Here is a 26,604-nt window from a genome sequence, read left to right as displayed (position 1 = left end):
TTTCGGGAACAGTGATGGGAGTTTGCCGTAATGGAAGGCTTAGCACGACAGTCACGAAGTGAAACAATTTTGCACGAAACTGTACTTACCTTGCACGTACTAGCTGATTATATATATTTTTTCAAAACTTTACTACTTTTTAAGAATTTGAAATATTATTAAGCTCAAAGCAAAAGCAACTATGGCTACGGAATCTAAAAATTATAATAATAATATAAGTAATTATGTTTATAATGCTTTGACTTTAAAATTTCAATATTACCAACTCATTTCGTAGGTCACATGTTTTTATCAAATATTTCCCTGGAAATAATAAGAAGTCCAATTGTATGACCAGTAAATGAAATTACTCAAATCTCTGCATGAATAAGCTTTTTTATAATGCTACAAATACAAAACTGTAACAAAAATTCATGTGCCTGGAAAACGTGTCACGCTGACATCTCTTATGGCTATTGCCATTAATGCAAAAGCCGGGTTAGGTGTACAAATCACTTTTAGTGCCACCTATTAATAAAAATATGACCAAGCTAAATAAAATAGCCTTCTTAAATGCCCTAATAGTTATGTAATCAGAAAATTACGGGAACAAAGATCCGTTCAGTTGGCAGCCCTCCTATGTCTTATGCAAGCGTCGCCTGTGAATGGCAGATGCAGATGAAGAAGAAATTGGCGGCAAAATTTTGTTAGATTGTTTATTTAGTGTTTGAGTTTCGGGTACTCCTTCCATGGCATCCCTCTTCGGAGATGACGGTGTGGATGACCTGTTCAATGACAACCTTCCGACGGACCCGGATCAGCTTCCCAGCGATGGCGAAGGCGAAAAACTATTTGCGGACGACGAGGAAAACGGCGGAGAGCCTGGCAGCCAGGATGCCCAGACAGTAGAGCCTAAGAAGCGAGCTGTGCGAAATCCCCGACCCCGACTTACTGTGGAAACACTTCGAGGTCCTCGGGGCATCCAGACCATCGAAGATTATTTTAAGGACATCAAGTTCAAGGGAAAGGGTTATGAGAAGGCAGATCTCGACGAGGTGCTACGACGCCTGCAGCACTGGGGCCATAGGATGTATTCCACCTACACCTTTGACGATGTGCTTAACAATATCGAACGGCTGGGCAAGAAGAAACCTCTTCAAGTGCACATGGCGCGTTATCGCCTCGGTCAGCTGGAGCAGATGCGTGCTCACGAAGCGGAAGCCATGGAGGAGGCGCAGGATGAGCAACAGGATGGTGCCGGCGATGAACCCTTTGATGAGTTCGACGCACTGCTAGGTGAACAGATTGCCATGTCCAGATTGGCGCCTCGCACCCCGCACCAGAGGAAAATGCCCACTACCTCTAGTAACAGTACGCTAGTTACTCCCTCATTCTCCCGCGGTAATGCGGTGATGTCCACGCCGTATTCAGCTGGGAATGCTACCGTCGATCGAAATGGAGCTCCTGTGGTTCCAGCCTTTGATCGGAACGGAGCTCCGTTGGCACCGATGGACATCAGTGACTACGGTCAGCCGCTGCCTCCCTCACAGCCTCCCACGCCGGCGGCTAAGAAATTATCCAACGAACAGATGGCAAGGATTGCGGAAAACCGCAGGCTGGCACAGGAGCGCCTGAAGGCCAAGAAGCAGCAGGAGAACGCCAGTACAAGTTAATGGAATGCATAATATTAATGACATAAGAATGTATATTTTTAAAAGAATATTTTATAAAAATAAATGTATTCAATAAGCTACGTCAAAAGTTAATTGTTGCTACATCATTTCGAAATTGATTTGCACAATTCAATTGTTCGATAATCAACATCGCAACTTGCCGCACTCGCTTTAAATATACGTTCAATCACTCATTTTATTGTTAAATAAATATAGGTATGTATATTTATTTAAACGTTTTAGTCGGAGACCGAGAACAATAAGTTAGAATTCGGGTGTAAAAAACTATATGGAGTGCGAGAGTATTTACAAAGATAATGGGTCATGATGGTGAGGGCTCGTGTAGAAAATACTATACAAGTCTTTAAAGACTAGTCGGGATACAATTAAGGTACTGGTGTTTAGTGGGCTGTGCCCATTCTAAGTGCTAAATCTAAGGGCTACTCTGGGCAGCGATTCGAAGAGACCCTTGGCTCCCTTCAGCAGAGCAGCCACGATGTTGATAAGCATAACATCTTCGTTTGGAGTGCTCTGTGACTGGCCATCTTGATCCTTAGGATCTGATCTTTCCTTGACGGCTTCGCGAATTACGTGCAATAATCTCTGGTACAGAAACGATTGCCTGTAAATCGGTTTGGAGAGGCTCAAGTGATCATCCTTCAGCAGATAGAAATCGCCGAAATCTATCTTAGAGGATTCTTCCGTGACAATGCGCAGTGGAAACTTGAACGAGGTCAGCATGGTGGGCGATCCTTCAGCTACACTGACGACCTTTACATGGCGGAGGAGTGTGTGCAAGCACCCCATAAAACGGCGGTGCATCTCCAGAAGCTTCGGCGAGTTCTCCTCCATCTCCTTGACCTCAATTGAAGGAGACAGGATCATCTGCATGTGCTGCTTCCACTTGGCAATGGGTGAACCACGGTGTGGGGTTCCCAAAAATACAATGCCCTTTGTATTCTTAGCAAGCTGTTGGACCTTCGGCTCTTGGGAGTCCAGGGATTTGAGCAGTATTAGCTTGGTCAGCAGGCCGCCCATGGAATGTCCTATCCACACGATCGGACGATCGTTGCCCACATCGGACGCTGAGATCCTGTCGAGCAGTGTGCTAGCTCGCACATCGATGTGACCCTGGCCCTTCTCACACGGGCAGTATTTTGTGAAATTGGCAGACCACTCTGTGACCGCTGATGTGTAATCTATACCGAGAATTCTGGAATCTGGATAATCATCTGGCAACCATTCCATGGGCCAGCAGTTGGTGTACTCCTCACTTGTGTCCTGGTTCCGCCATTCACTTCCGCATACACTAAATTTTCCTACGCACTCCTCGTTGGCATTTATTGGAACATCGGGGTGGACGACTTCCCAATCCGAGTCCAACTCAGCTTCGTTTCTCAGTGTCTCCACGAACTCCTTGGTGGCTGCATCGCTGATGTTCAGACGCTGTTCTTCCACTTTTTTGCTAGCTTTCAAAACAGGATCTAGAGTTTGAAAAAAAATAGAGAATTAGCAAAAACAAATAGTAATATGAGCACCATAATTTACCTTTGATTGTTTCCGTCTTTTGGCTGCCATTGCTATTGCCATTTTTTACGGCTTCGGCTTTTTGTTTGCCTCCATTAAGTCTCTTCTGCTCGCCCACCAGAAATACATCGTCTGTTTCGCTGGTGTAGAAGGCGTTTTTTCCATAGAGACCCAGCTCAGTGGGCTTTCTATCTCGCTGTCGCCAGGTAATAAAAACACCTCCCAGCAATCCGTGGACGAAAACAATGTCTGCCTTGGGCTTCCTGCGTGTGCGAACTCGCGGATGCAGGGGATAGACATTTGGCGGATACGTGCACTGGTTCGGATCGTCGTAATCCAGATTGGCCATAGTCTTAGCCGATATCACCTGCAAGCGGAGATCGGGGCATTGTTGCCACTCCGCGAGGGCGCCCACCCAACCGGACGTAAAAAAATGTTCCACGGCATCGGGCACCAGGGACATATTTGCCAACACTTTGCACAGAGTTGATAAGGTCTCGTTGTCGTCGTTAAATATCTTTCGTAGCTCCATAAGATGCACGAGACCTCCGTCCCTCATAAGCCTGGCGGAGACCTCGGGATCCTTTGTGATGTGGTGCAGGAAAGAGATGATTTCTTTCAGTAAATCCGTGTCGGCTGTGGAAAGGACTATTGTCTGCTCCTGAGTCAAGTATTCGTGAATGTCCTCCTGCATGAAAACAAGATGGATTTAGTGTCACGCAAAATGTGGTGGTTTGCATCGACTTACAATGGGATCCTGTTCGGGAAAGTATTTGCTGAAGAAGTGGTCAACGCAAGCCATGGGTCGAAGGCGGGCCAGCATCACGTGGAGCTCCGAGAGGAGCATCTTGGGATTCTTGATGCACCCACGTCGGGGGACGGGCATGAACCAGCGTGTGTCGGCGTTACAACGGGCCAAGGAGACGGCCGTGCGGGCATCACAGATTTGGGCCAGATGCCGAAAATCCCAGTCCTTCAAATGATCCATGCAGATAAGCTGCTGGACCGCCTTAAGCCGTTCCGGCTGACTGCCAGTTTGGGCGATATTGAGAAGTCGCCAGGCCACCGAGTGCTTAGCCGCCTTCCACCATTTTCCAATCGGATTGATGATCACGCTGATCCACTTCTTCTCGTCCTCCTCCTTCTGCTTTAGCTTTCGCATAGACTCGCGGTAGATGTGGTACTTGATGTAGATGTACTCGGCGCGCCGTTTGTCCGGCTCCGGGGATTTCTTGTCCACATATTGAGAGAGGAACCGACGCACCTGAGGCGACTCGTACAGCAAGAAACCAGCGCTGCAAAAAAATTCAAAAGTTGTTTAATATAGATTTGAAACATGTGCAATGTGTGAAACATGTTACAGTAACGATTTGCATAATGGCTGGTCCCTATTTTTTTTTAGTATTTCCATAAAAACATTTGAACTTCCTAAGTCCTTCCAATTAATAATTTTGAAAGTAAAGTTTCTTTGATCCCATTCGATTTACATTGATTTCTTATCAGTCTCAACTTCCGTTTGATTGTTCTTTTTTCTTGATTATTTTGACCTTAAATAACAACAACAGCTTTTGCTGCCAACTATTTGTTATTGAGATAAACGCGAGATAAACAACAACAAATACGAATCCGAAGACTAGTTTGTTTATTTTTAAAAAGTGGGCGCGTCACCCCTCTTAATGCAAAAACAACTATCCCATTATCCCATTCCTCGCGTTTAAAACACGCGCCAAGTGCAAAATTACAAAACAAACAATCACAATAACACTATTATCACTTGTGATAACAGAACTATAATTTCGCGGGGGGCACTGATACTCCAAACTGCGCACTTTGATGGCGCCATGGTAGTTTTGGCAACTGGTTTTTTTCAGTGTTTCCCTTTTTTTGGTGGGGCCTTGAACAGCTGTGAACGCACACGCTGAAGAAGAAGAAAAATGCGAGGCGAAAACAAAAACAAAAACAAACTTCACCAGCTTGCTATCTCACTTTTACAAAATCGTACGTTATGTTTTGATCGTGTTTCGCTGAGAAAAAAAAGTCTGTACACATGAACAGCATGATATAGACCAGGAAAATACGCTTTAAAAACTGAAATACTTTTTCTAAATTATAAAATATGTTTTGATATGTTTTGAATTCTAATCTATTAAAATGTTTGTTATTTGTTTAACTGAAATGAAATCCGTTAAGTACTTACTTTACTTACTTACTTGCTTACTAATTCAAGTGCAATTGTTAATTTATATAATATTATCCGTTTAAAGTCACCCCACCAAACGCCTTTTGTTTGTAACCAGTTTTGCACTAATGCCTGATTAAGCACCACGCCATTTGTTGTAAACAAATGACGTCATCGGTGCGACAACACCCATTTAGTATAGGTAATGCGGAAAACAAGAGCTGTTGTTGTTATTGTTTATCTCGATATAAGCATATAATATGTATAGATCGTACGACTTGATCGGTGCAATGTGGCGCCACGTAAAATGAGGCAGAAATAAAATGAAAACGTGTGCAGACGAGCCCCCTAAATCGTAGTAAGCCCTGTAAAAGTTGTGAGTCATCGGGATATTTGTTTTTGAATTACCTATTCTTGCTGCACAAAAAGGAAAATAAAATGCGACAATATGGTAAATTCTTTAGTCTTCTTAGTAGAAAAGTTTAATTAGATATTAATAAGATACACATTAGTTAAAATCGAAATCCGAAATGTATCTAACTTTGCGGAAAAACATATTTCTTAAATAAAAAATGGATTATCATGTTATAATAGGGAGCTATTTATATATATCTTTTTTTGTGTACTGCGCTGCTTGAGAAATGGGTTTGTTGTGGTTTTCTTGGGTTGACATGGCGTGATTTACTTACGCAGTAATGAGGCCAACTCCTCCAAGGCCCACTAACTTCGGATGACGGCGCAGCTTGGTCTTGAGATCCTCCAATGACATTGCCCGCTTTCTGTTGGTTTTGGTTTAAGTGTTTCTTTGTTTTTCAGTGTAGCACTAGGCACACACAGCAACGGGATTTACTCTTCAATCGGCTGCCAAAAGTTTGCTCAGTTTTTCACACTTTAAATTTAGACGATTGTATCACACACACTGGCCCCTGCAAATTGTAGCACTAGGGACTGTTGTTTAGCTTTGTGGCTGTCACTGGGACTGTTTATGGTTTGTTTTGTGGCTTGCTTTTGGTTGTCTGCTGAGCTGTTATTGCTGGCGTTTTTATCAGGACTTTCGTTTTTATAAACTAGCCGTTGGTGTGACCGTGTACGACTCTCAGCTGTTGCCATTCACAGCGAGACAATTACAGCTGATGGCAAACAGTTGTGGGGGGTGGGAAGCTCATGGGCAGGTGTAGTTGACGTTGCTAGGGGGTCGATTTATTAAGAATTATTTTCACTAGAATATTTACATTTTCAGAAAAACAGAAACTAGTTAGAGAAACTGACCGTCTCATACTACGCTGACAGAAGTAATTTTAAAACATTAAAATTAAATATTTGGTAAGGCCGCATGCCGAAATGAGGAAAATAACTCACCACCAACAGCATTCGCCGCGAAACGCGCCCGCCGCACAGCTGACTGATAACAAAAACGGAAGGGGAGAAATTCTTTTTGGGGTGTATTTATTTTGAGCCACTATTAGTTGCTAGTATTTAATTAAAGCTGATCCATCGGCTTGCTTGCAAAATGTCCTAGTGTTCGCTTTCCAACGCCGCGTTTATTGATTCGCTCGAGTTCAGTTGAGGAAGTCGCTGGTTCGATGGCTTTTCGCGGACTCCCCGCCTGAGACAGACAGCCAAATAAATAAGAAGCGCTGCTTGTGGGTGGTGGAGCCAGGTGGGTGGTGTTTTGCTGCTGCTGGAGCCCTGAAAAGCAGCCACTTAGTGGGAAGGCGCCAGCCCGGATAGGCCATAAAACCTAATTTCCAGACGCTTAAATACCACAACTACCACAGCGCCAGACACGCCACGACGCACAGCAAAGATGAAAATCCATTTTCGGGAACAGTACGGCAGGAAGGGGGAGGAAATCCTCTATGTGACGCCAGCAGGTGAGCAAATCGATCAAACCAACAAGCCGAACCTGGCAGGCGAAAATTCAGTGGGACATGCCCAGCTCTAGGCACTAAGAAACTTAGGAAACACCATTGGAACTGTTCAAGCTTAACTCCAATAATTAATTTTCTGGTTTATTATTATTGTATCACTTTCAATACCCTATCTTTTATAAAGCGTGTTGAATTTTGGAGCAAGTTTTTGTTGTTAATCATTGACTTTATGTTTTTCATTTATCCATTACTCCAACATTTTTGTACAAAATCTATTCTTATTTGAACAAAGTACACACAAACATTTCAAAAGTAAAAAAAAAATGTTTGAATAATAGTTTATTTGTTTAGTTTCAACTAATTAATATGGTCTTCAAATCATATAGACATTTAAAATATTGTTCAAAATGTAGATGCGTACTTATGTATATATTCTTATATAAATGGACATATGTACATAATAAACTATTAGGTTTTTTGGAGGTATGATATTAGTTATTATCTATTATTTCACTTATTTATATATCCAACTCCAGATCAGAGCAACATTGTGCGCGTGCCGCTGCGTGGCGACAAGCTAGTCATCCAAGAGAAGTTCCTGCTGTTCCGCGTGCTTCAGAAGGTCTTCCTGCCCAAGGGCTATCCGGATAGTGTAAGCGAGGACTATGCGGCATACCAGATCTGGGACACGGCCCAGGCCTTCTGCAGCACCATCTGTGGCACCTTGTGCACACACGCTATCTTGAAGGGAATCGGCGTGGGCAGTGAGAACATCAATGCCTTTTCCGCCACGGCGACTTGGATTTTGAAGGAGGGCAGTGGACATGTGGGGCGCATAGTGTTCGCCTGGTGGCAGGGCTCCCAGTTGGATGTGGACTCAAAGAAATGGCGCTTGCGTGCGGATTTTCTGAACGATCTGGCCATGGGCATCGAGATCTACGTGCTTCCCAAATATCCGCACTTCAGCACACAAATCCTGTGCTGTTCTACCCTACTCAAGGCAATTGTTGGCGTGGCCGGAGGTGCCACAAGATCGGCCTTGACCCAGCATCATGCCTTGAGGGGCAATCTGGCGGATGTGGCCTCCAAGGACAGTTCGCAGGAGACGTGCGTGAATCTGGTGGCCTCCTTTGTGGGCCTGTATCTCCTTTCACTGATCAAGAGTCAGGCTGTCCTGTACACCATCTTCTACGTGGTGGTCAGCCTGCATCTATATGCTAATCTGAAAGCGGTACGGGCGGTATGCTTGCGAAGCTTTAACGAGTCACGCTACTTGATTGCCCTGGAGGAGTTTTTCAGGTCGTCAAGGATGCTCAGTCCGCAGCAGGTTGGTACATCATTGAATTGTCGCAAAATTAGGTTTTTTCAATCTTAACTTATGGTCTATTACTTATAGGTAAACGCAATGGAGCGGGTGACTGTTGGCCAAACGGTTTCTGTGTCTCTGAACATAAAGCTGGGACTGAGCGTTAAAAATTTGATTGACGAGTACAAGAGTAGCAGCGTCATTGAAAACATAGTATCCTCCTTCGATCCTCACGAGCACTTCATCATCGCAGAGACCAAAAAGTGTCTTGGTGTATATCTGCACTTTGAAACGCGTCCGCAGGATGTGCTGAAGGCGTACTTCTTTGCTGTGTCCTATTTGCAGGACAGGAATCAGATTAAGGATAAGTACTGGGACATTCAGACAAAGTGGCAGGAGTTTTTGGCGCTAGCGCAGCAAGAGGGTAGGCATAAATAGATTCCATTTGTACTTAAGCTTTAGCTGATTTTTCTCTTTCTATTATAGGTTGGCTAATCCATCAGCACTTGCTGCTGGTGGACGAATACCGCTTGGACTGGAAAGTGTAGGAGATGGTGACTTTGATTGCTTGATTTTAACCGTAGATGCTTGCTTTGACCTGAAGAATTGATTTCATTGGACTTCATTATCATTCTCACATATCTCACATGGCTACCATAGAGCAAAAACATTGATATTAACTAAGTGCTATTGATATTAACATAGATTTAGCTTTGTGAAACATCTTCCAACTAACTCTGCCTTAGCACAAAGTAATGTTTGTAACCGATATTTGATAAGATAATTTAGCCCTGCTTTTACCCATGAATTTATCGGAAGACATTATTTCAATTACTAGCTGCTACTAGGACTAAAAGAGACACTTACGAAAAACAACAATCTATTTTGTAAGGACTTATTGTAATTACGCATTTCGATATTTCGAAAGCAATACATTTTTAGATTATAGTCATGAAAAATCTCACAACGAACTATGGAAAACCAGTTTCAATTGCATTCTGAGCAAAAAGTGTACAAAGTTTTAAGCTTTTTTAATGCTAAATGTGCAATAGTAAGTTAATTATTAGCCTCAAATATCTACAGAATAAGTTTGCGTCCATTTTTGTTTAACTTTAATGCTTTTCAATGAATGCAATATATGAATTATGTGCATACCGTCTCACCACGCAAATGATTTTAATAAAACAACTAAAAGTAAACAATTTTAAGAAAAAGAAAATATATATATCACAATTTTTAACAATAAACAAGGTTTTTAAAATTAGGTGTGAGTTTTTAATAGTTTAAATTTTGTGAGAGCGGCATATACCTATGACATTCACAACGAATCCATGTTTGTTCTGTATGGCTGTGAATATCACATTGTGAAGAAGAAGACAACACGTGCGCGAATTCAACGTGTGTTATCCTAGTTAAATTTGGTTTTTCTTCGATTCCAGCATATATTGAGAAATCTATTAAAATTTTAAAGTTAATTAATTATGGACAGTGAGCAGCCAACGGCTGTAAAGGCTTCAGTTTCTATTATTAAGCCGCCAAACTCCGAAACACCTTTTGAATTGGAGAAACATAGCGCCTTGGAAGCGGACTTATCAATAGATAAGGTGCAAACAACGCCTACAGGTAAGCTTAAGAGCTTTGTAAGCGATAAATTCAATAAAAGTCATGGAATTTCAATGCAGAAGCAACGAATGCAGTAGGAGAACCAGTAGAAATGGAGAAACAAGTGGAGAATGAATTGGTCAATGAGTCAACAAAAGCAATCGCATCCATATCAGGCCAAGAAAAGGTTTCGGATTTAGATCCTAAGGAGCTTCAGGGTGCGGGAATGGAGTGCGAAACATCATCAGATCAAGTGCCCCAGGGAAATCCCTGTAAGAAGCCCCCTCAAGAAATGGATTGTGAATCGTCTAGCGAGTCGGAAACCACTCCTTCAACAGCGAAGGGCTCCCAAAAAGTTTCCTCTGGCGCTGCAGACACCATTACCGTACCTCAAGTTCAGCCCGCTCCAGAGGTTATTCCAAGCCCTCAAGCATGTGGCCTCAGTCTGTTGGCTGCCTACAGCTCTGATGACTCAGATATAGAGGAAGTCACTCCAGTCCAGAATGGCGACAACGAAGTGATTGAAGTTCCAGTTTCGGACCCCGCCTCCTCCACCACCGCATATCGTCCAGTAGTAGCTGTTAGCTCGGACGACGAGAACTCAAAAAGCAGCAGCAGTAGCAGTGACTCAGACTCCGATTCTGAAGGAGAATACCTCACGGTACTTCGCAAGAAGATAGACAAAAGAATCAACACCGTCGATTGCGACGAGGATGACGAGGACTTCGATGAAGATGGGGCTACAGGAGATCGGTCTCGCCGTCGTCAGCCCCCGAAAGTACGTGGGGAAATGCTACTAGATGACCTTCCTCCCATCCATCAGCTAGAGATTACTGTACCCGAGGATGAATGCGTTGAACTGGGCAAAGTGCAGTCCATCGTGGATCAGCTTGTTTTGGTTTCCGTGCTGCCGAATTCCATGCTTTTCGATCTGGACACCGTTTTGTTCTTGGAGAAGGGTCGCAAGGTCCTTGGTGAAGTGTTCGATGTGTTGGGTCAAGTGTCGGATCCATTGTACTGTGTTCGATTCAACAGTAACCAACAGATCCTGGATAGGGGCATCAAAATTGGCGACGTGGTCTACTGCGCTCCAAAAACCGAACACACCCAATTTGTGATCCTCTCTAAGCTGATGCAAGTTCGAGGATCGGATGCTTCGTGGGAGCACGATGTAGAACCACCATCCCGCTACGTAGATCACTCGGATGATGAAGAGGAAAGAGAAGCCAGGGCAGAGCAACGAAAGCGCCGCCAAAGGGATCGCACCAACTCCACTGATTCCGTGGACACCGTAACCTCGGTGGCAACAACAGCCACGGAGGCTTCTTCAGTAGCTCCTCCTCGCCAGCGTGGACGTCGTGGCCAACGAGAGAGTTTCCGGCAGAGCCAGCGACCCTCCATTAATCAAAACAACCAGAATCAGCACAGGGACGAACAGTATAACTACCATCCAAGCTATAATCCCGGCAGCTGGCACTCCAACTACTACCAGAACTATCACCAGGCAGCGGCTAACTTTAACATGTCGCAGCAGCAGCCTGGAATGCCCTTCCCAGTGCCCAACTATGGCTATGGCATGCCATATGCCATGCCGCCAATGTACCCCCACATGTACCCGCCACCACCACCCTTTGGTCCACCTCCTCCGAATAACCATTCGCATCAAGGACATCCGCCACCCAGCTAGAGAAACGTAAGATATATCAGTGAATTACTTTTATTATTCCAATAAAAAATCTTAATCAATTAGCGTGTGTATTGTTAAAAATGTGTTCTGGGTTGTTCAATAAAATGCATGAAAGGTTCATTAGATTTGTATAAAAAGGTACTTAATCTGTGTGGGATCATTAAATACGGTTACGGGTGTAAATATATACGCGTATAACTAGGTCTACAATACATGTGTACCTGGCTTGGCTTATTATCGTACAGCAGGAAGCACTAAGCGGCCGAAAACAACTTCAATGTGTATAAATATGCTTGCTGGCTAATCTAAAATATATATAAACATGTTTATGTGCGTACTTGTGCACTTTTTGTATATATTATTAGGCTAACAACAGTTGCCTTAAGCTGAGACTTGGATGATACTTTTTAAAATTTCCTTCAACTGTTGAGCAACCACAAAAATTCTGATTGAGCTTATTCGAGCAACCAAACAAGTGGACCGGGATGGGGTCATCCATTTCCAGGACCACGTAGGCACGTGAGAATGTGACAATAAGGGTAGGAGCACTCTGCACCGCTCCAAGCTATTTACATTGCAACAATAAAGTAAACGAAACAACAATAGGGCCGGTTTGGGTTAATTTCGGTTAATGATTAATTTGTAAATGTAGGTTCGGAAAGTAATCTTTAGATTAGGCAAGGACTTGGGTTCTTTCATTTTGTAATACCTTATTTTCGTTGTATCACATTAAACGTTTGCGCACGTTCAATAATATTTTAGAAAATGGAAATATTTATCTTTTATTCCCACAATATGTATGCCAATATAAAGTGTATATTGCGTTCTTGAATTAATTAAAAATATTTGGCACTTTTCTCGTTTGAATACGTAAAATTTGATATGATTTTTTGTGTTATCGCACACAAAAGTAGTTGATTTAAGATTACTTTCGCTTCTATGACTTTAAAGTTGCTTCAAATTTGTACAAAATTAACCCATCCCAAGGCGGGTAACAATATAAAAAATGCACTGCTTGGACTTAAACTTTTAAAGATGTTCTATCTGGTTTCGAGGTTTGAGCAAGACCACTACCGCTGTTATGTTGTCCTGCGAATCTCGCTCCTTTGCAGCCTCTATCAGCAGTTTGGAAATGTCGTCCAACTTCATTGTGGGGTCCGCTAGGGACTCGTAAACGGTTTCGATTATAAACGACTCGGGTACGTGATCCCACAGACCGTCGGTGCCGAGTACGAGAAAGTCGTGAGCCTCATTTATCTGCACATCCACGAAGTCCGGCTCCGCGATCACTGCCTCCAAACTGTAGTCGCCAATAGAACGGGCCACGTTCAGAATGCCATTTACACGCCACTGCCCCTGGGCGTGGAGCACTGTTCCGCCGGCTGCTTCTATTCTCTTGCGCTCATCTGGGTTTTCTGGCTTGTGCGGTTTCACCAGCTGCAGTTGAGTTCGCTTGCCCACTAGAAGAGCCTTGGAATCGCCAACCCAAGCTATATAAAGCTGATCCTTTGTGACCAAGGCACACACGCTGGTTGTGCCGCTAGTGATCTTCTTCTGCGTGAAACGCTCGTCCGCCAGCAAAAATGACGACTCGAACGCATTGCGATAAAAGTCTGAGGAGAATGCATCAGGATCTGGATTTGCTTTAAGCTGATCGGCCAGCAGTTGGGGAAGCTGGCTGGTGGCATAGGTGGCGGATAAGGAGCCAGAGTGACCGTCAAAGACGCCAAAAAAACGAGAGTTCTTGTCCGACAACTCGTACATCTCACCAAATCGATCCAGGCAAACACAGCGATCCTCCATTTTTCGGGGTTTGTTCTTCACAGCGGCAGATGTGTGCAGGGGTTCTTTTTTCTGATGAAACTCGTTTTCAGGCTCTGCCTCATCACCAAAGTCCTTAAGGCGATCCACCTCCGAGTTATCGGTGAGTTTGAGGATGTACTTTTCAAACTCACTGGCCACAAACTTTTGAAGTTTAAGAAGATCGTACTGAGGCGGACCCTCCACGGTGACTTCGCACTCCTTGGCAAAGCACAGATCCTGTTCCAGCTGCTGCGTGCATCGGTGGAGTAACTTCATCCGGAAATGCAGCGGACATCCCCGAGACTCCAGTTGCTTCCAAATGGCTGCGACCAATTCGGCGTGACGCTCCTCGCCGGACACTTTATATGTTTCATTGGCGGTACGGGTTACACAACTCCGGCTAACCACCTCCTCGCTTACGGCTGCTGCCTTCTCCGCCGTATTGGCCAGAAATTGCTTGAATTCAACCAGGTGCGCACATTCCGATGCGGGAATCGCATCTGACGACATACTTTTCAAAAGTCGCGTGTGCCCCAGTTCTTGTTGCCACTGCTAGTGACGTCGCACGATCACATTAATCAATGTTAATTGTTGCTCAACGATGATTCACGCGCGCACTGTGCATTTTATGAGTTTTTATGTTGTTATTGTTTGCGTTCTTTTATGTTGTTCTGCTGCGAACTGAACTGTACTGGCTCGATAAATTTACTGTGCCTATCAAAATGCGTTTGGGGTATTCCTGCCTCCGAAGTTTGTGTTCCCTGTTTTACTCCAGTAACGCTGTTTGCTAGTTTAATACTCTTTTTTTATTTTGATTGAAACCTTAATCTGCAGCTTACCGAAAATATCATCATATTTAAACTGCATCACTGTCTTATATTTGGAATTTTAAAAAAAACTTTAGAATGAATAAAAAAATATTAAAATATACACATAAATAAAATTTAAATCAATCTTTCCAAATAAATAAGAAAAATACATATATTTATTTAAAGTGAAGACAAGCTATAATTGATCTGAAATTGTACGGTCACACAGCCACCGGTGGCCAGCTGATTGTTACTGTTGCTTTTGTTTTTGTTACAAAATCACTTATGATTTTTGTGTTGTTTTATGCAAAAAATGATAAAATTTTAAACGCAAACTGAAAAACAACACAGTTTACTATGAGCACGCCACTGGAACAGCAAACGGAAGAACGGGAGGCATTGCAGTCAATATACGAGGGCGACACGAACTTCAAAGAAATAGATAGCGTCACATTTCAATACAAAGTAAGCCACATGGATAAAAAATACTAACAAATATAATAATTTTGAAAATATTTAATGAACTTTTAGTATGGCGAAGAGGATAACTACAAGTCATTTCTGGTCGAGCTCAAGTGGGGCGACAATTACCCCGATGAGGCGCCAGCAATCAATATGAACACGTTTTACAATAGGAATCTGTAAGTGAATCGCTATTCTGTGGAAGATTGGAGTAGGTTTAGCTCTAAAGACTTTGCTTATTTAATAGACTGCCCGTTGTCAAAGAAGAGATCCAAACGGCTCTGAGTACGGAAGCCGCCCAATGGCTGGGCTGTGGAATGACCTATACCCTGTTCGAATGCCTTAAGGACAATCTGGAGCAACTGACCGCCGAACAGCCCGAATCCGCACCCGCTGTAGCAATAGTGGATGATGGCGTGGGTGCTTTAAAAATCTCCGACCCCAATGCCGATGCAGAGTCGAGGAAAAAGGAGCCCAAAAAGGAGCACCTGACTAAGGCGCAAAAGCGACGGCAGTGGGAGAGAACCGATCACAAAGGAGACCGGGAACGCGGTTGGGATTGGGTGGACCTCGTCAAGCATTTATCGCAGACGGGTGGAAAAAACGATGATGCTCACACTGTCGCCGAAATTGCTCCAGTTCTACATCCCCTAAACAACTAAAATTCCTACCAACTAAATAGGAGTAAAAACGTCGAGAAAACTTTAAATTGAAATTAAAAGCCAATACTATTTTTATGTGATAGAATAAATGGGAGTGACTGCAAGCACATCTATCATAAAATCTATATATCTATCTTATTATAATTTCAAAATATTAAAGGTTGCATCTTTCGATTAAGGTGCGTACTTTGAAAGAAAGTGAGGATTGGTCTTTTAAGATTATATTACCTTACAAGAGCAACAGAGCGAATTTCCTGGAAAAACTTTATTGACGTTTATAATAGTTGCGTTACATGATGGCTGCATAAAATCATAGTTTAATACAAAAATTAATATAGAAATCGATTATAATACCGGGATTTGCTTTGCAAGGATCAACATTGACAAGGATAACTAGCGATAAAAACGATCATTCCAACTGTGTCGAACGGGTCCGTAGGTATATGACTCAGTCTAATTAAAGACTCCTTCGGCCCGGACATTTAGGGCATCCAACAAGGAGCCCATGGGTGTGGAGGGAGCAAAGCTCTCGATGCTGTTGGTCAGCTTGTTCTTAATGTTTCGCAGTCGCAAAGAGGCGTGGATGAAGGTCAGCGAAATGGGCAGTAACACGGTGAAAATCGTCAAAAGCACCGCGCTCAGCAGATGCAGGAGGAGATACCCCCCGAGCAGAGCTCCAGCCAGTATGTACCACTTCTGTTGGGCATTCTGCTCCGCTGCATTGGCATTTCCGCCAGTCAGACGACTGGCGATGAAGTTCTTCTTCGACTTTCCACTAAAGAACTGCCAAATTACGCCTATGATTAAAGCTTGCACCAGCAGACCAGTGACAATCTTTGAAGGATTGAAGAAAATCATCAAAACGTAAATGGTAAGGAAGAGCAGAAAGTAGTTGGTTTGGTAGTACAGCAGGTTCTTCACCACCCGATTGCCCCACTTCTCGAAATCCTTAAGATTGGGTAGTTGGAATCGGGCCGATCCCAGGATAAAATCATCGAGTGTTCGGAGTGGCGGCAACTGAAGATTGCCGGACAAGGCGGCGGCTGCATCGCCCACGGATGTTGAGGGCGTTGTCATGGTCTTCGGGTTCTTGCGGGTGTCCTGGTTCCTCTTGTCCTGCTGAAACAGCTTCTGGTAACTCGGTTGACGTAGGCTCCGTGCGACGTTGCGAACCTCCTCCACGTTGAGCAGATTAGAAGTCAACTGCCGAATTTTCGGCCGCAAGCCAGTGGTTTCTGATTTTCCCCTTTTCCCGGGCAGCAGACGTGTCCTCTCGTCGTCTGTGAACCAGTCGGTATTGTCCTCTTGATCACTAATCTCCGTCAATCCTCGGAATTCCAGCGTATATGTAGATTTTCACACGACTCCGTCGTGACATTCGTGCTGACTAACAAGCAATGACTATGGGATTTTAGTGGTGAGCTCGTGATTGCTGCCTTGAGTGCACAAGATGGAATTGTATAAACTGGGCGCATCAATTAACTTTAGTTTATGTGAGTAGAAATCGAATTTTAACAGAGATTGACATTCGACGAGCAATGTATTACTTGTGTAATATAATTTAATTTAGGTTTTTAATGCGAGAGTCGTGATCAATGTGTTCCCAACAAATCGCCCATCACCAAAGGTATCGATAGGTTCAAACGGCGTTGCCATACCCAAATTCAAAAATATGTTTGAAATAAAACGAAACTAGTATACCCTTTTACTCTTCTACTAACGGGCTTAAATTTGTCCTTTAACATTTATTAAACTTACGATAATCTCATTTTATACATGCCCTCAATGTTATAATTACCCGCTCAACAATTCTAATTCCTAGTAGTAGAAAACCCATGTATAGGGATTTAAAGTAATATCTGTATAACTATATTTTTACGATAACTGTTCCGTACTGGTGTATTTGAACGTTCTCACTTAAAATGATTATTTATAACTTCAATTTGACCACATTCAAATTAAATTCAAACTCTCTGTCAAAAAACAAGGCTGTGGTTCTATTTTTCGTTAAATAGACGGAAGTGTAAGTACAGCTAACATAATAAAAATTATTAAATAAAAATAACTAAATTGTGGTTCACGGAAATTATTTTGGAAACGACTTTTACTGATGTGTGAATGTTTGAGAAACGGGTTGGTGGTGGTGGGTAGTTTAGAGAATCAACCTAAACATTGTTAAACAATTATTTATATTAATATTCATGATTAAATTAGGAATAGTTTCTCTGCTTATCCTCCGACTTGGACGTTGACTACGACTACTTAAAACTTGGTTCAAGTTTTGGTAATGCGTTGCAGCTGGTAACACGATGATGCTTTCATTTGGTAGGTGGTGTTTGGTTACGCTTCCAGATCATTAACGAATAGCACCTCGCGGTTTTTGAGTCCCACGTCCTGAAGGGTTTTGCTCAGCGTCTCGTTGGCTTTGTCTGCTTCCCCAGCGGCATCAACATTCGCTTTCGAGAAGAGCACCCGCTTCGGGAAATTCGTTGTGACCTCAAACTCATCCGGCGAATCGGGATGGCAGAAGAGATAGTGATAAACGTCCTACAAAAGAATAAAATCGTTTATTCCGACAAAACTGGCAATCTAAGTTCTCTGCAACGTACCTTCATCGAATCCGTCTGGTTAAAACGTCGCTCTAGGCGTGTTCCACTGGGCAGCTTGAATACAACTGCAATGGCGCCGACAGCATCCACTGCCGGCTCGGATGGCACCAGAGTGGCAAGCTCGATCTTTTGCCGTGCAATCTCCTCCTTACGAAGCTCGACATCGCGCCGAGCTTGTTCCACAGCCTCTTCCGCCTGCCGGACGGCATCACGCTCCCTTTGCCGCTGACGCTCTTTCTCCTCGTCCGCAAGCAAACTCTGCTCGTAGGCCTCGTCCTGCTGTCTTCTTAAAGTCTGTGTAAAATTACGCTCCAATCGATCCGCACGCGCTTGACTCAGCCACACTTCGTTGGCGTTCGTCACCGACTGGAGGCGACGGAGCAGCTCTTCCGGCGTGCAATCCCCCTCGAAACGTCCAACGATCATCATGCGATTTGCTCGAAGGCTGATCATCACCATCGTTGGGTAGCTACGCACTGTGATCGACTGCATCACACGATAGCCCTCCGGCGTGGCTACGTCGCATCCCCATAACAGAGTGTTTGTGTTAATAAAATCAATGACTGATCTCGACGACAGTGTGTTGCGGCAGAAAGATTCCACATCTGGATTCTTGGCGGGATCCTTGTGCAGGTAAACGATTAGAAAGCGCAGCTCCTGCTTAGCATCGTTAAGGGCCTGGGCATATGTGCCCTGATAGAAGATCGGGTGCTCGGGATACCTTTCGTAGTAATCCCTAATGAACTTCATCACATCGCCTAGTGGATCTGTCACCAAGCGGGCTTCGTTTCCGCCGCCCAGGTTCACAAAAGCACTGACAATGCTCGTCAGCGTGGAGTAGAAGTATTGAAACACAAAGTTAATCACGTAACCGATGATTCCCGTGAAGCTGCGGGGTATGGGGCCACTAGGCACCCGGCTCACCGTCCTTCCCCCAGGCATGTTGGCGGAAAACACCTGCTGTAGGAAGCGGTCGTTAACGACAGCGGGCGCTCGGACATCTGTGGAGGCGGCAAACATGGTGGGACGCCCCTCGCGGATATTCAACTGCTCCTGGAAGGCCACCTGCAAGTTTAGATATGCAAAAAGGTTAACGAGAACAAAATATGAAACTTTATAAAAGCACAAAATATAAATATAATATATATAATATTGGTTTTAATAAAAGAAGCTAATACGAATACTATCTTTAGTCGCCAAATAACAAGCACAAAACTTGTTAGTAGTAGTTTGTTTTCAGCCACCACTGTATGCAGGACTGGCATCTTACGTGTCCCTGTTATTCTGACATTCACTGTGTGGGCATATAAACATATGCATACCTCGAGATCCCATTGGTGTCTGATCAGGACGTCGCGGCAGACGTTCATGTCCTCGATGCCGGTGAGATCCTGGAACTGGAGCACCTTCTCCGTCTGTTCGTTTGTTAATCCGTCCGCTTCCATTTTTTCAGCAGTTGAAGGCCTCCGTTTTCAGTTCCTTGTTGTTGATGGCTTCTACGCAGTGCGTGTGTGTGTGCTTGTGTGGGTGCCAATGGGCCGTGACTGTCTCAGTGGTGTTGTTTTTGTTGTAGACTGGCCTTTGTCCAGTGGCTCAGCCGCTGCGGTGGGGGACGGGGGATGAGTAGCGTGGTCCTTAATGCTTCTACTGGTCGCCAGGAATCATTTCAACGCACGCCAAATTGCCGCACTACAAGGTTTTTATCATTTCTCGGCAATTTATTTCTTTTTCGCAGGTGATTACTTGCTCTTCTTCTTGCCTTTCTGCCAATGATCCGATGAATTTGGTTGTGAATGACTAGTGTGACCGCACTGGACGACGCGTTCTCACTGCGGATTCAAGAGGCCTCTGCAGCGGATCAATGCGCACTAACAATTTTTGTTCGCTTTTTGAAAATTATTTGCATAATTATCTGACGCAGTAAAATACAGAAACAGGTAAAAGGTGATATTGACAGATATTTAAAAAGTATAAGAATAGGCGAGTGGAATTGTAAATAAAATTTTATAAAATATGTTGGCTTTTTAGGAGTAGTGGAATCAGCCTCAAAGAAAAGATAACGAGTTTGGGAATTTCTGGTAATAAAGCGGTGGGCACACTCTTTAATCTATCCCAGCAAAAGCACTCAAATTTGAATTGTGTAAATATCCTCAGAAGTTAAGCAAAATGTATGTGATTTCAACCTCTAAAAAGACCGTGCTCTCCGATTTCGCGGATCTGGAGACAAAGTCTGAGTATGTGCACCAGAGTGCAGAGCCGACAGACTTTCAATTCAACGGCCAGCGCCGGGTCTTCGTTGAGGTGGATAAAATGGCGGGATTGGCTGTGATGCGGATAAAGGAGAGGGATGGCAAGAGTAAGAGATAGGGTCGGACCCCAATTCCCTCGAAAGTAATAAATACCCAATTATTCAGCGCCTGAGATTCAACGAGTCCGTAAACTCACCATCGACAATGCCTTCTGTGTGGCGTGTGCCAAGCAATCCCTGGAGGAGATTGCTGTGGGCCAGAGCGGTTGTGTTAAGCTATACAACTTCCGGACGGCACAGCTCATCCATCGGTTTCCGGCGGATCCGCAAAGAAGCACTGTCCTCTACATGGACTACAACAATACGGACGAGTATATAGCCGCCGTTCGCGATGTCGGGGACATCAGTATCTTGGGCACCAAGACCAAACAGAAGACCAACACCTTTACAATAGATGGCGAGTAAGTTAAAGAAGTCCCAAAGTCCCATCTGAGAGCATAATTGCTTTAACCTTTCGCTATTCTGGTAATATCAGCTCAACCCTTGTGCGCTTTCATCCGAGCAAACGCTTCCACCTGTCGATCGCTTCCTATAAAGGGGCCGTGACCGTCTATGATGTGCAGGGAATGCGGAAGATCTTCCATGCCAGCGAAGCGCACAGTGCTCCCTGTCGGGACATCAGTATGTGCGCATCCCAGCCGGCGCTGCTGGTTAGCGTGGGCTACGATTGCAAGATAAACATCTTCGACATTAGACGATATCGTGGTCAGGCGTCCACGGATCGCCTGACGAACTTGCATCCGCTATCCACAGTGGCGCTGAGTGAATGTGGGACTTACCTTTGTGCTGGTAACCTTAAGGGCGAATTGATTGCCTATGATATGAGGAGTACGAAGGCTCCGTTGGCCGTGAGGAGTGTACACGATGCGCTTGTGACACGTGTAGCCTTCGTGCCTGTGCCAAGTGGGGATAGCCAGCAGAACGGTAGCCTCAACAACTCCGGAAATGCCACTGGATTGGTGACCGAAGCTCCTCGTGTCGAGCGTGTTCCTAGCGACGAGTTGCGTAAATCAATTGCAGCTAATTTTTTGAGCTCCCAGCAACAGCTTAACAGTCTTGCTCACGGCGTACGTCGGGATTCCTTTTGCGAGTTTTTGGATGCCCAAGGTCCGAGAGCTGTAGATCGTATGTCCACGCGCTTGGGCACCTCTTACAGAGACAGCTTTGACTGGGAGGCGCTTAACCGGAAACCGCATCCTAATGAAACTGCCAACCGTCAAAGTCTTTGTCCGCCAGTTGGGTCTGGGCCCAGCTCGGTGGAAAACTCTGTCAACAGCTCCACCCCGGAGTCACTGCAACGCAAGTTACTATAGAGATTTTTTGTTTTTTGTAGTTTTAACAAGCTTGTTATTTGCAGAGACCTTAAGCGGCCCACTAAAGGATCGGAGCAACATTTCCGGAGAGGGAAAGTTGATGAAAATCACCGAGACGGATGAGCTCTGCGAGGAGCAGTCTGCCAACATTTCCGTGGCCAGCAGTACAGGAGGAGGCAGTGACAAAGAGAATCCCCCGCCGGTGGACGCCGAATTGAGACGCCGTCTGCGCTTGCTTTCAGCCAGTCGAAACAGTACCCCGCACCATGCTAACATCACACCACAATCGTCAAATCCTCTGTTAAAGCCTCAGCAGTTGCTGGCGAAATCGTCAAGCGGACTATCCGCCCAGATGGATGCAGATTGGCGCAAGGAATTCACCGAGCTTAGAGATTTTGTAGACCAGCGCTGTGAGAGGGTGGAGCGCGAACTGGAGTATATTGGCTTCTCCAATCAGCGGCAACTGGCTAATGAGATGACGAACTACATGAAGCAGCAGGTGGAAAACACAAAAGAGATCCGAGACGCCTTGGCTTTACTACTCCAAGGAGATAGCTTCATGCGCGAGTTCTCGCGCCTTCAAAATGAAAATGAAATGTTGAGGGCTAAGTTGAAATTCTACCAGGAGCAGGAACAAACTGAATCATGCGGAGAATAAAGTACGCGGGAGACATGTTCAAAATTTTTTAAAACATTGTTAGTATTGTATTTAATTTATTCTTAATTGTCAATTATTAGTCTCCTTTTTTAAAATACGCTTGGCGTTCCATTTATTTTTCTGAAGTAATGATTGGATCAAATTTATAATTCAAAAATGTTAAAAAGTATTTACCTCGTCTTAAAATGTTTTAAATTCATTGGTAATATAGTATTGTGAGGAGTTAAAACTCCGCACAAATGCGAATAGTGATCGCATAAGGAGGGCCTGCCGTTGCCAGTTACGCAACAAGGTAGAGCGTAGTAACGGTAGTGCGAAGCCCGGAGAAAGAGAGTTTGGAGACTCTGGGCTGGAGAAAGAGAGTTTGGAGACTCTAGAGGAAGAGAGTTGGTAGACTCGGGAAGTGGAGAGAGAGAGGATGGAGACTCCGGACTTGCTGAAAAGAGAGTTTGGAGAGTCAGCAGGCTCAAATGCAAGTAACGGGACAAATCGAACTTTGGACCGGGCCAACGGTAAAATCATGGACTTTGGATCCGGAGACTGGAGACCAAAGGGATAAACCGTTAGAGGAGGCCTATATAAACAGGCCGAGCGCTGGAAGCAGGACCGACAGTCAAGGAAAGCAAGTGTACGAGTCAACAGCGTTACAACGACAGCAGCAGAGGAGCTACGATCGTGATAGTCACCAAGGAGCAAGATCGCTACGTCAAGACGTTCGGGACGAGAAGGTCTCCGAACTGAGACACAGGTAGCTGAGGTCCAAACGACGAAGCACGAGTAGCCAGGAGGCAAACAACAGCCCTCGACCTTCCTCCTCACGCGTCAGCGGCAACACCAGGCGAAGATCCGAGGCCACGACGAGAGAGCAGAGGCGTCCGGACAATTGAAATACATTGTAAACTGAGATCGAATAAAGACCCGAGAACGAAACTGCGAGTGTTATTACTGGTAACCGGGTGATCACGATATTCTATAAATTTGGTGGGACGAACACACAAACTCTACTGAGCTAGCCGCACGTATTCCGTAGCGAGCAGACCAACAAAATCAGTTCGTTACAGTATTAGCAAACATTTAATGCAAGTTTCTTTAAATATATTTTGTAAAACACTTCACTTTCTGTACTCCAGCTTCAAGTGATCATTTGTAGGATGCAACATGGGCATGTCCACCGAAATGGTTCTGTTGAAGTTCTCGTAGTCCACAACGTAGCGTTCGTTTTGGGCGTCGTAATGGATGATATTGACAAACCGCTGCCCCCAGAAAATCTCCTTTGGAAGATAGGACGTCTTGGCCTCCGTCATCTGCGCTGTGGCCGGCGAAGTGCCAACAATGGACACATAGAGCTCGAATTGGGCAGCATTGAAGAGTTTTGCTGTGGTGAACAGGAACAACGGACTCATCTCATCGATGACATGGCACACCACATCAGGCCAGAGAATTATCTGCTCTCCATTCCCCTCCAGCTTCAGTTCCACGTGACTTTTTACAGTCTCACCTTCGCGCGTGCTGTCAGCGAAACAGATAAGATGGAGGTTTATATTAAATGCATTTTTAATCCAGCTGCAAGTACTCTAAATGGAAGGTCAAGTTTACTGAGGAATTTCCTTATGACTGATTTAATATTTAAAGGGTCAAGTGTGATTGGATTGGTTTTATAGCATTTTTATTTCTTTTTACCATAACTTATTTTAAGTTTTTTTTTGTATTCGATTTCTAATTAAATCCATGCTCTGTTCATACATGTATATATTATATATGCAAAATCAAACTTACAAGATAAAAATGTAATAGGAAGATTAATAGTGTAGTTATTTTGCAAAACCAATCCTTAGATCCCCAGCAACGATATGGGTTCAGTAATTTCCCGAAAATGCGACAGTGACTTACCGTTTATCCACGATGATGTACACGCGTATTTTGGACTCAATGGACTGCTGCTCGCGGGGATCGCAAACGCGAAAAAGCAGACAAAGCCTTCCGTCGCGATAACAGATCTACGTGAGATAATTGCTAAAGGAAGGATCTGAATGGGTGGGCTCCACTCCCAATGGAGGCAGCTTACTTACCACCGCCTTATCGCTGAACTTCAGCTTGGTCAGCTGCCTCGCCGGCCGGGCTGTCTTGGCATAGATCACGCTCACCATACAGCCCTCAATTAGAGCCGCACTCAACATCTGCATGACGAACAGAAAGATCGTCTCCGGACACTCCTCGCTGGCGTACTTTTCGCCGAATCCGAGGGTCGTCTGTGTTTCCACAGAGTATATGACCATGGCCACCCAGCTGTGCACTCCGTAGATACAGGGGTCCACGCCCTCGCCCATTCGCTTACCACTGACCGGATCGAAGATGAAGTCACCGTGGGAGTAGGCCACCACGTAGCAGAGGGCGGCGAAGAGCAGCCAGCTGAGAAAGTAACTTCCCAGGAACAAAGTCAGCATATATTTCCATTCCAGTTCCATCTGCGCGATTGTAAGAAAACGATCTTTATGGATTACCAATGATGAGCATGCACGAAATACGACCCTTACAAGTTAAGTAGCCTCATATAAGCCATTTGAATATACATTCACCCAATTTAGCAAGTGGATATGTGGTTGGTTAATACGTATTTATTAATATGTGTGAGTATTTTAGTCGGTCATGGTTTGATTAATGTACTAGAAACTATATGCTAAACGTGACGCGCTCGTTTTGGCTAGGATTAGACTTCGAAAGATGGGAGCCCAGGTGCGGTGGCTCATTGGCCAATTCATCGAGTCTTCGTTGAATACTGGGCGTTATGCTATACACATCCGATCGCGGATATACACATTGATCGGCTTGGGGCGTTGACGTTTTCCTGCGGCCGAACCAGGATCTTACCAGCGTGGTGACCAGATCCCGCATGTAGCGCCATGACTTCTCCGGAATTCGCCGGAACACAACGTTCTCCTTGCCGTTCTTTTCCATCACGCGATGAAGGCTTCGTCTCTGTCCATCGGAAGATAAAGTCCGTGGTCCGGATCCCAAGTCTGGAGTAAGCTCTATCGTACTGCCTGCCCAGTCGTGTGTGTATGGGAAACTTAACGAGAGGTTTTAAAAAATACAGTTATTTGTATCCCTTAAGATGTTTAAGAAATTTAAGAAAGGTTTATTTCTATGAAGTTTTGAAGTTATTGAAATTTTATTATATAATCTTAAGTTAATGCAATAACCCATTTTAAAAACGTGATTAAAACATTGCATTCGAATAATACACATGTACTTTATAATTATGGAGCTAATTATTATCCATATAAATTCCATCTGATGATTACTCGTGTTTTGGCTCAAACTGAACTCACTTTTGCTCGCTGCGTGTTTCCAGGTGATCCCCGGCGGCTTTTGACCTTCTGCGTCGTACGAACCCCGGGCTTTCCGGATAGTAATCCGACGCATTGACCGTCTCCTTTTCGGAGGAACGAAGCAGTGGCTTCTGTTCCAGTGGCTTGGGCTTCACCGGCATGGAGGTGGAGCGGTGCATTGGAAGGGATTCCGTGGCAGCAGCTCCCAGGGGAGATGCGTCCGATTGCATGACCGGGATTCAGCTATTGCCGCCTACGCAGACGCGAGATTACTGACGAGAGCGTGGCCTATAATTGTCGGAAATTCGGGGCAATTTCACTCGAACACGTAGATCTGCGTTTTAATTTTAATTGAATTAGGCTGCAGTGGCCCACAACTACGATTTATAGAGAGAGAGAGAGCTCAACTTGATTGTCTGACCGCTTGACACTGACTAAGTCCGGGTCCATACTATCTGCCCCTTGAAGATGTGCATTTGGATTTATTTATTATCTGGATCGTGGGGCATATCGCAGCGGTTGTCCGTCGCCCGCCGAGATTAGTGCCTCGAAATGTGCCACAAGATTTAAAGTAAAAGTCGGTCGCTATCAGTGTATTTATTTTGCGAACGATCAAATATTGTCCTAAGTCTGGCAAATATTTTACTTTTTATCTGTCGGGAGGTCAGCACAATCTTTGTTGCATCTCTTTACTGGCAGTAGATATTGTTTGGCAAGAATTTGCCGCCTACGTAATCAATCGAGTCACTTGTGTCCGGGCTTTTACACCTGACAACTTTAAGGCCTCTCGAACCTATCATAATTGAATTGTAACATTATTTTGAACA

General features: G+C 44.5%; 10 protein-coding genes across 11 annotated transcripts; 5 read left to right on the top strand and 5 right to left on the bottom strand.

Annotated features, from left to right (window-relative positions):
* The first annotated feature begins 620 nt into the window (after window positions 1-620).
* LOC122613123 (protein TIPIN homolog) lies at window positions 621-1,745 on the top strand. Its single transcript, XM_043787145.1, has one exon. The coding sequence runs from the start codon at window positions 729-731 to the stop codon at window positions 1,650-1,652; it is 924 nt and encodes a 307-aa protein (XP_043643080.1). The 5' UTR covers window positions 621-728; the 3' UTR covers window positions 1,653-1,745.
* Window positions 1,746-1,788: 43 nt separating this feature from the next.
* On the bottom strand, window positions 1,789-6,519 carry LOC122613121 (protein SERAC1). Its single transcript, XM_043787143.1, has 4 exons — window positions 6,048-6,519; window positions 3,928-4,474; window positions 3,201-3,867; window positions 1,789-3,136 (listed from the first exon to the last, which is right to left on the bottom strand). Exons 1-4 carry the CDS (start codon window positions 6,125-6,127, stop codon window positions 2,073-2,075), a joined length of 2,358 nt encoding a protein of 785 aa, XP_043643078.1. The 5' UTR covers window positions 6,128-6,519; the 3' UTR covers window positions 1,789-2,072.
* A 216-nt stretch (window positions 6,520-6,735) lies between these two features.
* On the top strand, window positions 6,736-9,715 carry LOC122613122 (RUS family member 1). Its single transcript, XM_043787144.1, has 4 exons — window positions 6,736-7,232; window positions 7,766-8,556; window positions 8,626-8,959; window positions 9,022-9,715. The coding sequence occupies exons 1-4, from the start codon at window positions 7,166-7,168 to the stop codon at window positions 9,081-9,083; spliced, it is 1,254 nt and encodes a 417-aa protein (XP_043643079.1). The 5' UTR covers window positions 6,736-7,165; the 3' UTR covers window positions 9,084-9,715.
* A 195-nt stretch (window positions 9,716-9,910) lies between these two features.
* Window positions 9,911-11,886, top strand: LOC122612190 (H/ACA ribonucleoprotein complex non-core subunit NAF1). Its single transcript, XM_043785635.1, has 2 exons — window positions 9,911-10,158; window positions 10,218-11,886. Exons 1-2 carry the CDS (start codon window positions 10,017-10,019, stop codon window positions 11,822-11,824), a joined length of 1,749 nt encoding a protein of 582 aa, XP_043641570.1. The 5' UTR covers window positions 9,911-10,016; the 3' UTR covers window positions 11,825-11,886.
* Window positions 11,887-12,082: 196 nt separating this feature from the next.
* Window positions 12,083-14,323, bottom strand: LOC122612191 (protein phosphatase 1E). The gene has a single exon (XM_043785636.1). The coding sequence runs from the start codon at window positions 14,135-14,137 to the stop codon at window positions 12,854-12,856; it is 1,284 nt and encodes a 427-aa protein (XP_043641571.1). The 5' UTR covers window positions 14,138-14,323; the 3' UTR covers window positions 12,083-12,853.
* Window positions 14,324-14,677: 354 nt separating this feature from the next.
* LOC122614149 (RWD domain-containing protein 4) lies at window positions 14,678-15,758 on the top strand. The gene is made up of 3 exons (XM_043788642.1): window positions 14,678-14,901; window positions 14,968-15,077; window positions 15,146-15,758. Exons 1-3 carry the CDS (start codon window positions 14,794-14,796, stop codon window positions 15,558-15,560), a joined length of 633 nt encoding a protein of 210 aa, XP_043644577.1. The 5' UTR covers window positions 14,678-14,793; the 3' UTR covers window positions 15,561-15,758.
* Window positions 15,759-15,810: 52 nt separating this feature from the next.
* On the bottom strand, window positions 15,811-16,913 carry LOC122613667 (PRA1 family protein 3). Its single transcript, XM_043787954.1, has one exon. The coding sequence runs from the start codon at window positions 16,635-16,637 to the stop codon at window positions 16,014-16,016; it is 624 nt and encodes a 207-aa protein (XP_043643889.1). The 5' UTR covers window positions 16,638-16,913; the 3' UTR covers window positions 15,811-16,013.
* A 552-nt stretch (window positions 16,914-17,465) lies between these two features.
* On the bottom strand, window positions 17,466-20,102 carry LOC122612970 (FAS-associated factor 2). Of its 2 annotated transcripts, XM_043786899.1 has the most exons (4): window positions 19,913-20,102; window positions 19,492-19,858; window positions 18,170-19,234; window positions 17,466-18,107 (listed from the first exon to the last, which is right to left on the bottom strand). In XM_043786899.1, the coding sequence occupies exons 2-4, from the start codon at window positions 19,612-19,614 to the stop codon at window positions 17,901-17,903; spliced, it is 1,395 nt and encodes a 464-aa protein (XP_043642834.1). In that variant the 5' UTR covers window positions 19,615-19,858; window positions 19,913-20,102; the 3' UTR covers window positions 17,466-17,900. The 2 variants fall into 2 exon arrangements, with proteins under 2 accessions (XP_043642834.1, XP_043642833.1); XM_043786898.1 differs by having other exon boundaries at window positions 19,492-20,102.
* Window positions 20,103-20,246: 144 nt separating this feature from the next.
* On the top strand, window positions 20,247-22,475 carry LOC122612969. Its single transcript, XM_043786897.1, has 4 exons — window positions 20,247-20,525; window positions 20,584-20,878; window positions 20,953-21,776; window positions 21,835-22,475. The coding sequence occupies exons 1-4, from the start codon at window positions 20,336-20,338 to the stop codon at window positions 22,446-22,448; spliced, it is 1,923 nt and encodes a 640-aa protein (XP_043642832.1). The 5' UTR covers window positions 20,247-20,335; the 3' UTR covers window positions 22,449-22,475.
* A 92-nt stretch (window positions 22,476-22,567) lies between these two features.
* LOC122612971 (ATP-sensitive inward rectifier potassium channel 11) lies at window positions 22,568-26,232 on the bottom strand. The gene is made up of 6 exons (XM_043786900.1): window positions 25,778-26,232; window positions 25,317-25,515; window positions 24,518-24,913; window positions 24,339-24,445; window positions 23,514-23,957; window positions 22,568-22,663 (listed from the first exon to the last, which is right to left on the bottom strand). The coding sequence occupies exons 1-5, from the start codon at window positions 26,005-26,007 to the stop codon at window positions 23,561-23,563; spliced, it is 1,329 nt and encodes a 442-aa protein (XP_043642835.1). The 5' UTR covers window positions 26,008-26,232; the 3' UTR covers window positions 22,568-22,663; window positions 23,514-23,560.
* Between the last annotated feature and the right edge of the window lie 372 nt (window positions 26,233-26,604).

Source organism: Drosophila teissieri, chromosome 2R (genome assembly GCF_016746235.2).
Source record: "Drosophila teissieri strain GT53w chromosome 2R, Prin_Dtei_1.1, whole genome shotgun sequence".
Lineage (NCBI taxonomy): Eukaryota > Metazoa > Arthropoda > Insecta > Diptera > Drosophilidae > Drosophila > Drosophila teissieri.
This window is presented reverse-complemented; position numbering and strand designations above follow the sequence as displayed.